This window comes from Anguilla anguilla, chromosome 4 (genome assembly GCF_013347855.1).
Source record: "Anguilla anguilla isolate fAngAng1 chromosome 4, fAngAng1.pri, whole genome shotgun sequence".
NCBI lineage: Eukaryota > Metazoa > Chordata > Actinopteri > Anguilliformes > Anguillidae > Anguilla > Anguilla anguilla.
In genome coordinates, this window is record NC_049204.1 from 44,865,067 (window position 1) to 44,879,768 (window position 14,702).

The 14,702-nt window shown below is 40.8% G+C and overlaps 2 protein-coding genes across 6 annotated transcripts in view; one reads left to right on the forward strand and one right to left on the reverse strand.

The window, feature by feature from the left end:
• The window catches only part of cnksr2a (connector enhancer of kinase suppressor of Ras 2a), a 357,881-nt gene extending 355,361 nt beyond the window's left edge, over positions 1-2,520 (forward strand). For both annotated transcript variants that reach the window (XR_004764907.1, XM_035414896.1), the window contains one exon: positions 2,258-2,520. Coding sequence is in view for 1 of the 2 variants with exons in the window: in XM_035414896.1 (XP_035270787.1) it covers positions 2,258-2,362 (105 nt within the window). In the remaining variant the exon portion in view is untranslated. The remainder of the gene's footprint in view (positions 1-2,257) is intronic.
• A 1,151-nt stretch (positions 2,521-3,671) lies between these two features.
• smpx (small muscle protein X-linked) overlaps positions 3,672-14,702 on the reverse strand; it is a 29,559-nt gene continuing 18,528 nt past the window's right edge. For all 4 annotated transcript variants that reach the window (XM_035414902.1, XM_035414901.1, XM_035414904.1 and 1 more), the window contains exons 2-5: positions 13,329-13,383; positions 8,829-8,915; positions 8,083-8,227; positions 3,672-4,556 (exon numbers count right to left, since the gene is read on the reverse strand). In XM_035414902.1, the coding sequence (XP_035270793.1) occupies positions 8,090-8,227; positions 8,829-8,915; positions 13,329-13,367 (264 nt within the window). In that variant the 5' untranslated portion in view covers positions 13,368-13,383 and the 3' untranslated portion in view covers positions 3,672-4,556; positions 8,083-8,089. The remainder of the gene's footprint in view (positions 4,557-8,082; positions 8,228-8,828; positions 8,916-13,328; positions 13,384-14,702) is intronic.

The window sequence follows — 14,702 nt, forward strand, 5'->3', positions numbered from 1 at the left end:
CTTGAGTAGTTGTTTTGGCTTAAACTAACAACAAAAAATGTAGCATTTATTTCACCTTGGATTTTGTATTCTCTATTCCTAATCAGTGGTTCCAAAACAGGTCATTGAAGGAAGCAAATGTGTGGGCCAAAACTGGGCATTGTTTTTGAAGCTTAGTTCCTGACCTTCTTGCTCAATAGCGCCAGTGTGGTTAGCACCAGCACGTTTTTTTTTTTCTTCAAACATTACTGCACAAGTAATGACATCATAAACCTACAACCTCAAAAGAGTGTGCTGCAATTTTTGAAAAAGAAGCTCCCTAAAAAATTCCTAAACCACTACATATTATAGTTTTGAGAATATGAGGAATATACTGTATATCAAAATGTCAAGGATATTTTGTGAATCGTGATTATTTCACGTTGTAACCTTGATGTTGTAATTTGAATTCTACAGCGCAGCTACCACAAGGAGTACATCTTTTGCATCTGAAATCAGAGGCTTGGCACCTGCGCAATCTTCTGTGTTCCCAGTGTCCACTGCACAAGTGTCCGATCAAAAAGTGAAACGATCGGCCTCTCATCTCACCCATTGAAAATGGTGGTGTCATCATCCATTTATATACTGTCAATGGTCTGGACAAGATTAAATTCTGTGCTGCAGTGAATTATGGGTGTACAAATCTAACTAAGGATTTGATCATTAGGAGGTACAGCTGGCCTCTCTTAAATCTTTGGATGCTGTGCCAGGGTTTCTAATTCCTCTCAAATGCCAGCACAACTTCAGGGAGCCTACTCATCCTGCAAAGAAGTAAAGAGGATTTGCTGGGTTTACATGGAGCTACCATCTTCACCCCCCTGACTGACTGCCACCATTTTCACCTTCTTTTTTTACCTCCTCTTCATCTTTACAGTCACAACATCTGACCTACTGCAGCCACCGCCTTTAAATACCCCCCGATATCTGACAACACAACCGCCATCTAAACCCTCCTAACTTCTCACCCTGTGGTTACAAACTTTACCCTCCCAACCACTGGCCCTGAAGCAGCCACTTCTACATTACTATTGTCTGAGCTACTGCGTTGTTCTCAACATATGACCTTGTGGCAACAGTGTTCAGCTTCACTATTCTGTGAGGGCATTGTGTTCATAAATTCTTCATTGAGTATTCAGCCACATAGAGTTACGGCAGTAATAACTCTTACAGCCTAAAGGCGATATTGTCAGAGTGAGTGGCTGGTTGTGCATGAATAAGGTCTCATAAAAACTGACAGCTATGCCTGTGTTGTCAGTATATTTGAACTTTGCTTATCTGAGGGCACAAAGGAGTAGAATTATGGTGAAGAAATTATCACACTCACACTGCCCTGTTGGCGCCCACTCCACATTTCTGTCCCAAAGGACAAACATTTCAGATGGCATTAACAGCATTAACATCTCAGCCAAACGAATGCCTGCGTGCACACACGCACAAACACACACATGTGCACACACACACGCACAAGCACTGCATGAGATGTCTGCCTATTTGTGAGGTGGAAAGGCAGGGGTGTGGGTGGAGGCTGGAGAGTCTCTGAGCAGGAACAATAATTTACATCCAGTTGATCTAACATACACACACACACACACACACATACATGCACACACACGCACATGGGGAAAGCTCACTGCCTAACAATGCCAGGGGCAATGTGAAATCATTACACTTATTACACTTATTATAAAAACAAACAACCAACATACATCAGCCCACCTGGATTGAGGAAACAGCGCTGTATTCAAAGATCAGAAATATCTGGGAAATGAGCCAGGGAGCAGACAGTCCTGACAGACCTGAACTACAAACAAAACAAACTACTAAAGATTTTTCAGCTTGAGTTCTGTCAACAGAATAATGGTGGATATATGACCAATATTGATATGTGATGATAATACTTATCAGTGATAACAGGAAGCATTTTTTCACACAATGAGTTATCAATATCCGGAATAGCTTGCCAGGTAAGGTAGTACATTTGGAGAAACTTATGGTTTTCAGGTCCAGGTTTGACACAGTGCTACACAGGATACTTACAAGGCTTTGGCAAATGAGTCTTTGGAGTGAAAGTCAATACTTTGCTTTATTGTTTTTAATCCTGTGGCAGGGCTCGGTTTGTGGGGGAGGTTTGGGGCAGTCTGAGGACCACGCCTACTGGTTAAGTAGGCACACGCACCTGGATTATATGTCTGCATCAGTAATTAATCCAGGTATTTAAAATGTGCTTTCTTCCCGGTAGGGGTCTGTGACCAAAGAAGACACAAACCGAGAGGGAGAGAAAGAGAGAGAGAGAGAGAGAGAGGAACGTGCCAGCATGGAAGAGGCTGGAAAGTGTTTTTTGTAGTTTCATTATTTTGTCTTTGTTATTTTAGTTTGTTGTGTTGCTTTATTATTTTTTCCCCAATCCCGTGAGGGTGAAGGGTGAAACTGTTTTGTTTGTTATGTAGTGACTGGATTCTCTTTCTCTCTGAAGTGCTTAATAAAGACCAGAAAATTCCCAGATTCTTGTATTTCCCTGTGTCCAACTCTTCTGTTCGAAAAATGGGTGTGTCGCAGTGTGTGACAAATTATTTTACATTTCTTCCTAATGGTTTGCATACAGTAACTGAAACTATAAGCACAACATTCGAAAGCATGCTAAACTATTTTTTTACAGCACAAACATGATTTGCATGTTTTCATTCAAATTGCAATTTCAAGTCACATTTTCTGAAAACATGTCACACCATGTTGTCCAAATAAAGTTTTTTTTTTCATGAGCCCTCATTGCTTCAAACTCTGCCATCTATTCCAGAGTACTCCGAAACCCCTTGGCCTAAAATGGTCTTATGATAAAATTTTATCTTAAATAGTGACTTACGCATAAAACCATAGTTATTTTTGAAATCACACCGTGACGTGGATATGATCATATCTCTAAACTATGTATAATAAATGTAAGTTAATTACATGCTGGTTATGTGGAGGTACAGCACATCTGAGCTGTGTGCACACTTTAAAAATGACATTAAATTGACAATCAATTTTAGGTATGAAGAGTGTAAGAAATGTTGAAATGCAACTTTATCTAAAGGAAATAGCTGTTATTTGCCACGTCCACAAAATAGGTTAATTGTAAAGCAAGTTCACACAAGTTCAAGTTACTTTGAGATTTACATATATCACGGGTGCATAAGACACAGATATGCCACTTTAAACGTAAGCTACTTTTTTCAGTCTTATTTTTATAAATGAAGCATAAGTACAACTTAGGGAAATAAACTTAAGGTTGCATTTAATTTTAAATCCAAGAATTTTTTTTTATAAATGAGGCCCTTGATGTCAACAGCTACTTCTTATCATTCTGCATTTGACAAGTTTGGCTTGCACAGAGACAGGTCATGTTCAGCTCAACAGGCAAACTGCAGATGCCCAGTCAATCAGCGGGGGGCCCTAGTGTGTGATGAGACTCTGTCTTCCAGGCTGACTGAGAACTCTCCTTTCCTTGGGCAAAGCGGGAGCCAATTATGTGTCACTCTGTAGTGCTGCTGGCTAAAGTCAGTACTGGCACTGTCTGGATTCAATACAAGCACTAGAATTCACACCACTATCTTAACAGGATGATCCTTCCAGCAACCCTTAGGGATAGTCTTGATGAAAATATTGATACAGAGACATTTGTGAGACTACTTTATGTCAAAAGAAGAGACACACAACAGCAATAGCAAATTTATGGGCAAAAATATTTCTACAATGGACAGATCTTTTTTACTTTTGTTAAAGTAAACATATTAATAACTTGGTCTCAAGTTACTGACAGAGGCAAGAACAAGCATAATTTCAACAAGTGTTGTTAATTTAGAGCAGCTCCGTGCAATTAATTTCCTTGTGTATTGTTTTAATGGAAACATTTGCTTTTGATAACTGATAGTTTGGGTAATATTTTTGAGGTTTTGAGTGGTGTTAATGGAGTACTGTATTAGCTGTTTTGACATCATCAGATGTTGTTTCAAGAAATGTGTGCAAACATCTAAGAAGAAACTGTAACAGTCATGCAAGTGTTGGGATAGGTTATTCGTATGTCCATTTTAGTGAACACTACATATTTTTCCATTATAATAACACACCAGATTGTTTTCCCAACATGTAACTGGAGATATTCCATATGTCAGCACAGTACATTTATAATCAGTTTAAAATTCCACAGCAGTGAAGAGAATATCACAGTTACTATGGCAACAGCTGGCAGATAGGGGATCACTGACCAGGAAGACATCATGAAAATAGAAAGGAAAAATTCTGGATGGAAAATGAAAAGAGAAAGGTAAAAGACAAGGCCTGTTCCAGCTGGGGTGGTCTTCAGAGTTCTCAAAAAGGTGGTGTGTCTGTTCTTGGTTATTTTTATTCAGTCTGTGACATAAGATGTGAAGCTTTGCCCCCGTCCATGTGATCTTCTGAAGAGGGCTGAGCCATACATCAGTGATATCAGTGGTTTTGCAGTTCCAGAATGGGTTTGATATGTGCATATATGTATTTGTGGGAGTGTGGCAAGCTTGAATCTGGAAAAGAAAGTCACAAAACACAAGGTCAACATGGTACTCAGACACAAGTTACAGTTGAGGCCAAAAGTTTACATATACCTAGGCTGAAGATATCCAAACTCAGTTTTTCACTACCCTACATTTCTTTTGGCAAGTCAATTAGGGCATCTACTTTGTTCACATCAGAGGTAATTTTAAAACAATCGATTAGAGACAGATTTCTTTCAGCTTTAATTCATTATATCAGAATTCCAGTGGGTCAAAAGTTTACATACACCAAGTTGACGATCTTTTAACCAGTCTTGAAGATTCCAGAATTTGATGCAATGACTTTTTAGAAGCTTCTGATTGGCCAATTGTCATAATTAGGAGTTAATTGGCACCTGTGGCTGTATTTAATGGCCTACCTTTAGAGCCACTGCCTTTTTGCCCTTGATACTATGGGAAAATCCAAGCAACTCAGCCAAGACCTCAGAAAAAAAATTGTGGACCTCCAGAAGTCCTCCTTAGGAGCAATTTCCAAAAACCTAAAGGTACCACGAGCATCTGTACAAACAATTGCATGCAAATGTAAAAATCTTGGGACCACACAGTCACTGCATCGTTCAGGAAGGAGGCATAAATTAACTCCCAGGGCTGAACGAACTTTGGTCCGAAAGGTTCAATTGAACCCCAAGACAACAACAAAGGAACTGGTGAAGGAGTCGGAAGTATCAAGTACCAAAGTATCTACATGCACCATTAAGAGAATCCTACATTGCCATGGCCTGAAAGGTTGTCGTGCAAGGACGAAGCCCCTGCTCCAAACAAAAATTGAACTGTTTGGTCATAATGATCAGCGCTATGTACGGAGGAAAAAGGGTGAGGCTTTTAATCTGGAGAACACCATTCCAACTGTGAAGCATGGGGTTGGCAGCATCATGTTGTGGGGATGTTTTTTTCTGGAAAAGGGGCTGGTGCACTTCAGAAAATAGATGGCATCATGAGGAAGGAGGATTATCTATAAATACTGAAGCAACACCTCAAGACATCAGCTAGAAAGTTAAAACTTGGTCGCAACTGGATCTTCCAGCAGGACAATGATCCTAAGCATACCTCCAAAGTTGTAACAAAATGGCTTAAAAACAATGAAGTGAAAGTATTGGAGTGGCCATCACAAAGCCCTGACCTGAATCCCATAGAAAATTTGTGGACTGAACTGAAAAAGCAAGGAGGCTCATAAACCTGACTGAGTTACACCAGTTCTGTCAGGAGGAATGGGCAAAAATTCCAGCAAGGTATTGTAAGAAGCTTGTGGAAGGCTACGCCAAGCATTTGATTCAAGTTAAGGAATTAAAAGGCAATGCCACCAAATACTAACAAAGTGTATGTAAAGTTTTGACCCACTGAAAATCTGATATACTACATAAAAGCTGAAATAGATCTGTCTTTTAGCTATGATTTTGAAATGACCTTTTATGGAAATAAAGTAGATGCCCTAATTGATTTAACACAGGAAATGTATTGTAACATGAAATGTGTGGAGTTGTGAACTTTGTAAACTATGTAAACTTTTGGCCTCAACTGTTTACAGTCCGAATTGATATCTCAAGGTGTGCAAGAAAACCAAGAAATATATTCCAACTGATTGAAACCGAACCCCAAATTAATATATTTTGTTATATTACCCCAGTTATTAAACCAGAGATTAACTGCACAGTGAGAGCTCAGCTCTCTTGAGATTGGCCTGGATTAGAAGTGTAACTCACAGGTTGACGCTCTTGACATTTAAATGGGAGTCTTTGGTAAGAGGGGCTGCTCTCTTAATTAAACCTTGTATACCTCTCTTCTCCCCAGTAATTAGTTGTTTGGAAGCTGCAAAATGCATGTGATCAGCAACTTCTCCTCCACTGCCTCAGCTGCCAGGGTTGTCTTGAACACCCTGCCAATCGAGAGGCCCCCAGCTACAGGGAAACAATTACTCAGCACAGATAGCAGCATAACCGTTTTAAACCAGTGATTCTGAACAATAACGTTTATCAGATGACAGTGAAGCACAAATTGATCTAGTTGTGAGAGAAACGTTGACTAAGTAAAATCAAGGTGATCATAAAACTAATAATGTATTAGTTGCTAGTTGTTCATGATCGTTTCTACCAGCCACCTAGCTAGCTAACCAAATATAACTTTGAAGACATTAGCTGGCTAATCAGCAAGAAAATGTTTTTGTTGTTATTGGACATTGGACATTGGACAGCCTAGCTAGGCAGCTGACTAACATCTTTCAGAGTTAGGTTACTGCAAAAATGTTTTTTATTCATACTGGACAATGTTAACATGAAACACGACATTAAACCCAGTCAGCATTTAATGGAAACAACTGCCTGTCAAAAAATAGGTGACACACCCACAAGCGGCCGATTGTGGGATGCGTTAGCGGCGCCAGGCGGTGTAGCTGCATACAGTGTGGCTTCACCATAAGGAAGGGGCATCACTGACTGTACTCCTTTTTTGACTCTCCAAATGGTAACATCATTATCCCTCTAACCTTTAGCCCTCCACAGACACTACCTCCGGCCCTCTCTCTGCCTCCCAGGCCATAACCCCAGCCCTCCATGTGACCCTCCCCCAGATGCTGACATCACTAACCCATCCCCTGTATCTCATCCTCCCTGGTGGTGAGGAGGAGCGGCAGTTGTGGAAGGCTACCCCAAGCATTTGATTCAAGTTAAGCAAATAAAAGGCAATGCCACCAAATACTAACAAAGTGTATGTAAATTTTTGACCCACTGAAAATCTGATATAGTACATAACAGCTGAAATAATCTGTCTTTTAGCTATTATTTTTAAATGACCTCTTATGGAAATAAAGTAGATACCCTAATTGACTTAGCACATGAAATGTATGGTAACATGAAATGTATGGAGTTGTGAAAATTTTAGTTTGAATGTCTTTAGCCTAGGTGTATGTAAACGTTTGGCCTCAACTGTATGTGTTGTGAGTGTGTGGTGTTTTGTATGAATGTGTGTGTGTGTGTGTGTGTGTGTGTGTGTGCTTTTGTCAGCTTGTGTGTGACAGCAAAACATGGCCCAAGCTCTGCCTGGCTATGTAAACAGGTCACACAGCTTTTTCATTTGGCCTGAAGCACATGGGTATAAATTGACTCTCCCAGGCCCCTGCATGGAGCAGGGAGGGTGTATGTGGGTTTTTTTGGGTGACTGAGGAGACCAATGCTGCCTTCATGTGGTTGAGAAGTGCCATGGCAGCTGAAATGGTTTCACTGAAGTGGCACACTTTGATGCTTGGTAGTCCACTCTGGCTATCGCTGCATAACCTTATGCACTTGATGCAGCATAATTACAGGGTGGTTTGGGACTACTGAACCTATTCACACTGAAGAAGGTATAGTTTATAATGAAGGAAGTGTGTGAGGGAAACGGGAAAATCATTGCAACGTGATATCGGCCAATACTCCTTCTAGTCATTGAGTCTGTGTGACCCACATTGCGTGACCATGTGAGCATTTATGTACGTTGAGTGTTGAGTATGTGTATGTGTCTGTACCTGTGATCTAGTCCTTTGTGACCCATCTGAGTTCGCTCCTCACATTCTGGATTTCAGACAGGTTGACAGCCGGACCTGGCAGCTTTATGGCACCGGGTAGCTGCTTTTTCTCCTCAGAAGACATAGGCAAGGACTGGGGCGAGGCCTGAAAGATATGGGGTGGGGGTTCAGTGGATTATTGTAAATGCCATCACTCCATGTGTGCTAATTCAGTGATTATCCAAGAGAAACTGAGATTCTGAACTGTCCTTTTTGACAGGAAATATCCTTGCATGACATTGAGTGTGAAGCCTGCTGTGTGACTTGCCTGCAAATATTGCACATACATGCCATGGAGCCAGAATGTGTGTTTCTAGTGTTAATCACCCATGCCCCTCTCCATACCTCTCAAGTGCCCCTGCCCGAGAACGTGTGTTGATGTCATTTGAGGATAAAAACATGCATGTAGGCCACTCGCATGCTTTTCGTTTTTCTGAAACAATGAGTCAAGTAGACATGTTTCGCACCGTGGGATATTTTAGGGTTCTACAGTTATTTCTGCAGGAATTGAAGCAAAGCATTGTCAATTATGTGTTTGAGTGTGTATGTGAGTATGACTGTGTGAATATCCATTTGTGTGTGTGAGCATGCAAACCTGAGTGTGAAGAATGTGAACATGGGAGTGTATAAGTGTGAAAAAGTGTGTGCGATGCACGTATGTGCATGTGGTATACACATGCCTCCAAGAGTGTGTAAGTGCGTATTACCTCCTCCTGATCCACTGTCTCCTCTTTCCTCCTGACAGGATTCCCAGCTCCAGGGCGAAGTGCCCCCATCGGGATATTTAAGTTAGCCTATGGGGAACAATCAATCCAGAGGGACATTCACTAATGAGACAGACAGCATGCCTCCCCTGCCCACCTGCCCAGAGAGGGACACACCTTAGACTGACCCAACCCATCCACCCAGGGAGAGCCTCACCCCAATTAGACTGACACCACCTATCCACCCAGGGAGAGACACACCCTAATTAGACTGACCCCACCCATCCATCCAGGAAGAGACGCACCATAATTAGACTGACCCCACCCATCCACCCAGGGAGAGACACACTCTAATCAGACTGACCCCACCAATCCACTCAGGAAAAAACACACTCTGATTGGACACAGCCCACCCATTGCCTCAGAGGCTCAAAATCTAGACCAACTATGTCCACCTTCCCATGAGGACATGCCCTGAGAAGTCCATTTCTCCTGGCTCAGAGAGAGGTGCTAAGGACAAGGCTAATAAGGCTATTCTGCTTGACAAACTGCAATTTCCATCATTTCAAATCTCAGCAAATGCACAAAATGGAGGGCTCAGTGTAGGAAGATACAGAGGTCAGAGGTCACTGCTGAAAAGGCACACGGTGAATTGCATAGGCCCCAATTCCTTAAAAGTTTCTATGCAGTAGGATGACATGCTGATAGTATATACTTAGGGACCACAAAATCCCAACCTGGCTGTACCGAAGACTACAAACATGGTCTCCATTGTTCTTTCCCTTTAATATGCATTGCTGAAGGTGGCCAGTACCAGTAAAATTTACAAGCCATTGTACTTGTTGTAACCATGTTAAATGTAAGCAAGCAAAAAAAGTGTCTGATTGTTCCAAATAATGGCTGAATCCCTCCATAAGGAACCATGCAGATTATTCACAGTGCCATGAAGGAGAAAGGAAGTTCCTTCCTGGGTTGGCAGAAACCACACTGATCCATGTTGGCCCTGTCCACATTCTTTGAGTGAAAGTTTGACTCACCCCAGGGAAATCTTCTGAACCCACCAACAAAACCTCCGTTAATCAGACATTTTTCTTGGTTGAGGAAAAAATAAAAAAAACACTTAAGCTTTTTTCAGTATTTAATTTGGAAATGGTCACACTTTCTAAAGCACTTTCTGATGACGCATACGTGCACATGTCAGTGTGAAGACATGCAAAGATGCTCGCACATAAACACAAACGTGAGCACATGCTTGGGATGCTGTTTTCTATGTCTTTATGAAAACCCAATGTCTGAACAGATTACATATCTACTGCCCCCAGTGCAGACAGATGACACATCAAAACTGCTACTGTACCTGTAGCACTACCAACCTCTTGAGGACCACAGACCTGAGATCAGTGTTACTAAGGAAAGTGGATCCCGCCTTCCAAGATGGCAAGTGTATAAAAGGCTTCTTGTCAACCTGCCTGGCCAGTGGAGTAATTACCTCAGCCATAAGGAGGTACGGCCATCTGGGACTGAGGAAGACTGAGATTAAAGGCTGCTCCATACTTTCTGCGTTCCGCGTCAATTACAATTGAGGGTCCGCGTCGGTCTGGTGTTCCACGCATGCGCATTTCCCGATCTACACTCCATTCCGGTTCCATTACCACAGAGTGAATGTGTAAGTGAATGCGATGATGAGAAGATTTTCGGTTACGCTGACCTATAAAACGCTATTCCAAAAGCAAAATTAGACATGATATACATCGTTAGAAAGCTTATACTCTCACCTACTGAATAAATGAATTGTCAATCAAGCCAGACTGTACTCAAAAGGGCGACAACGCCATAAACAACAGGTGTGGTATTACGCACAGCTACTTTTGGAGGTACCCAGGCATCACAAATGCATGTGTATTTCACAAATGGATTGTCCAAGACAATATATGACCACTCAGTCTAAAAAGGGACATCTCTACGCGTAAAACCAATGGGAAGGTTGGATATTTATTCAATATTTAGTCCCAGGTATTGACTGTAGATTGACATGGTATCATTTTTTAAAAATTTGTCTTGTTTATTTCGTTATTCAATCAGCAGCGTTTTTTGGCATATCTTAGGGCTATTGTTGGGTTTATCTTGTTGCTATGACGGAATACAATTTTTGAGCGGTGAAAGAATATTTTTATGAATGCCCAGCTAGACAATATAAATGTGGGTAATGGCAGATCTCCTCGCACAACTCTCTTCAAAACAAGCATCCATAAAATTTTGTTATCTAGAGCATGCACAGTCGGCGTGCTTGCTATGCATACAGTCCACGCGGTCACAAATTTTGGGCTGTGCATGGACGTCCGCATAAGGGTCCACGCGGACCCTCCAGATATGGGCGGATGACGACATTTACGTCACGAGGACCAAAGCGGACCCTCGCGGACACGCAGACGCGGAAAGTATGAAGCAGCCTTAAGGGTGATGGGGTTGTGCCACATAATCGGGTTCGCAGAATCTGATCCTGGTGAATTAAGGTTGCCAGATTTTGATTTATCAAACAGGATTTATAACTAAATCCCCTATGGACAAGGGCTTCTTACTTTTGAAATGGATTACTTACTTACTGAATGAGCAACTGTCATGTTGATGCATATGAAATTTTGATGCATTTTCCCACATTTTTGTTTCCAATTAATCTTCAGTCCAAGTTTGGAGCTACAGTAGCTGTTAACACCACAATCTTTACCAACATTATTTAAAAACCAATTATTTTGTTGGGCTTTTTAGATGTTAGCCTGCTAACACACTTTGTTGTTTCAGTGGTTATGCTTTGATTTAGGCAATCATGGTTGTGATGCCACAATTCTCCTCATGGAAATTCACCATCTTGCCTCCCCCACCTGAAGAATTCCTGTCATATGATCAGGCCATATATTGAAATCTATTTTTATACTTGTCATATGCTGTTATGAATTTTTTGTACTGGAACACTCACTGACTTTCCTGAGTCACAGTGCGTGGCTGTATCCTTCAGGGGGATCTTTTCCCACCTCGACTCTCAGTGGAATTCAGTTTAAACCAGCTGGGCCAGCTGGATTGTGGTAGACGCAGTGTGTGACAGTTTTCCCACAGAGCCCTGGTCAACCGAACCTTGTCACACACGACTTCAGCACATACACATCTACTCAGCATGTCAATTACCTCGTTGTATTTCCCTAATTATCAATTATTCCCTCTCTCTCTGAATTCCTCTTTCACTCCTTTTTGTCAGTCTCTCTCCCTCTATCACTATTACTATAGTACCCTCCTCTATTACTCTCTCCATCACTCTCTAGGGCTCCACCTGTCATTTTGTCACACTTCCATTGTCTCCCTTTCTGTCTTACTTTCTGTCACTCTATTGCTCCAGCTCCCCTCTATCACTCTTTCTACCACTATCATTTTCTATCCCTCTATCACTATCTACCACTATCATTTTCTATCCCTCTCTATTCTGTGTCATTCTATCACTCCTTCTCTGTCTGTGTATCACTATGTCCATCTGTCTCCACCTGTCCATCTCTTCCTGCAAATGCCAGTTCCTGTATCATGCCTCAGAAAGGAAATACTCGGAAGGAGGTCTTTCTCTGGGTCACACAGGAAGGGGATTAATTTTTGTTTGCATGGGCTGTTTGTGGTTTGGTAGTATTTCTGTAGTTTGTATGGGCACTGTGCCTGAAGCATATGAAGGTAATGTGTTACCTTTCATGAACAAGTTCAGCATTATCTAAAGAGAAAGACTGCAATGTGCAACGTGTAAATGAGACGTGTGTACTTAAACTTTACAGTGTTGCTATTCTACAGTTGGCTTTTGTGAAATGTGTACTTTTCTAACTAGTTTGCATGTCTGAAACTAAAGTACCAATTATTTCCTTATGTTGGCAATAATGAAACTAAAAGTTATCAGAAACAGTTAAGCTTATTATACAACTTGGTCTATTTTTGTATGCATCATAGATTTTAAAATGCTTTAATATTGAAATGTGTGAGTTTGCTCCACGGGCTAATACAGAGGGCCTAATACAACACTACTTCTTGAATATTTTGTGTACATTAACAGACTTTGTATAACATATTTTAACATGCTTAAAATTTACTGTAAAAATGTTATTTTGAGTGTTTTCATGTTCGTGGCTCATTGTAACAAAAACAGCAACATACTTCTCTGAATAAACTGTTGAAGTCCTTTAATCAACATGAAAAAGGGTGTGTTTAATATTGTGTTGTCTGAAAACAAATTATCTCACAACTTTATACAAAACAAAAAAAGAACAGAACAACAAATCAGATTAGTTTGAATATCACTGTTATTATTGTAATTATTATTATTGCATAGTACACACACTGTTACATATTGTATACACATATGCACACATGCGCAAACACAAACACGCAGTCCACATACTGCACACACACTCAGTCCTACAAATGCACAAACTAACATACTCTTGCATGCTGTATTCATACATAAACATACAGTCCTACCTGTAGGGCTTTAACATTGGAAGAAGGCTGTTTGGACATTTTGTTCAGGGAAGTCCTACAGAAGAAACACAAGAGGAGAGAGGATAACAACCATTCAAGTGGCTGAAAAAAGTGAGTGTGCGTGTGTGCATGTGTGTGTGAGAGAAAGAGGAGAGAGAGAGGGGAGAGAAAAGTTAGGCCATTGTCTTTCTGTGCCTTTTCAGTTCACAGGATAGTCTTTCAGTTGCTTAGCGACTTCTACAGTGAGATGCAGGTGGGGGTCATTTCAACTGAATCATTCATGAGGAGAGATAGTTTTGGGCTATATTCAGGTAAGAGGTGCACAGGTGTAGGGAGGAAGCACGCACAGTTAAATGCAGAAGTATTGATGCAGTGACTCATATTTTGTTGTTTTGGCTCTCCAGCACATTGGATTTTAAATAAAACAATGAATATGAAGTTAAAGTGCTGACTAGCAGCTTTAATTGGAAGGCATTTACTTTTATATTGGAAGATCCATGTAGGAATTACAGGCCTTTGTGTCACTCTCCCAATACTTTTGCATTTAACTGTAAGTGTGTGTGTGTGAGTGTGTGCATGCATTTGTGTGTGTTTGTGTGTGTCTGTGAGTGCATATGTGTATGAACATGTGTCTTTGTGTGGATGTAAGTGTTGGTGAGCACATGAGGGATAAATATACTGCACCACCTGATTCCTTGCACATCTGATCTGAGATTAGGTTACAAGTCAGTGTCCTTTGGGAACAGTTACAGTAGACTCCTTTTTTATTCACACCCTTGATAAAGATTAACAAAACAGATCATATAAAAGAAAATTATATAAGTAATAAGCTATTTTATGGTCAAAAAATAAAACCTACAATACTAATAACATTGTTCAAAAAAACACATTTTGTTTTATTAATAAAAAAATTCATCCCAGAAAACACCTGGATCAAAATTATTCACACCCTAATTATTATTTTAAATAAAATCCACCAAAAACAAATCTTCATAAATATACAGCTTATTTGAAGTTTATTGGAAGGTTAAGGAACTATACAGTGGCCTACAACGGTTTCCTGTTTCCCTAGGGTATAAAGAGGAGGGAACATATGTTTGAAATACTGTGGTCAGTCATCATCATGGTGAAAGGCAAGGAACTCACTCAAAGCATCAGACAAAAGGTTATTGACCTCTACAGATCAGGAGATGGCCTCAAAAAAATCCATACAAAGTTAAAGATTCCGCTTTCCACCATTGTGTCAGTTATTAGGAAATTTAAGGCCACTGGAACAGTGGCTAACCTTCCAGGTAGGGGACACCAATCTATCTTGCCCCCACGTGTAGTGAGACGGATAGTTCAAGTGGCAAAAAGAAGTCCAAGGGCTAACAT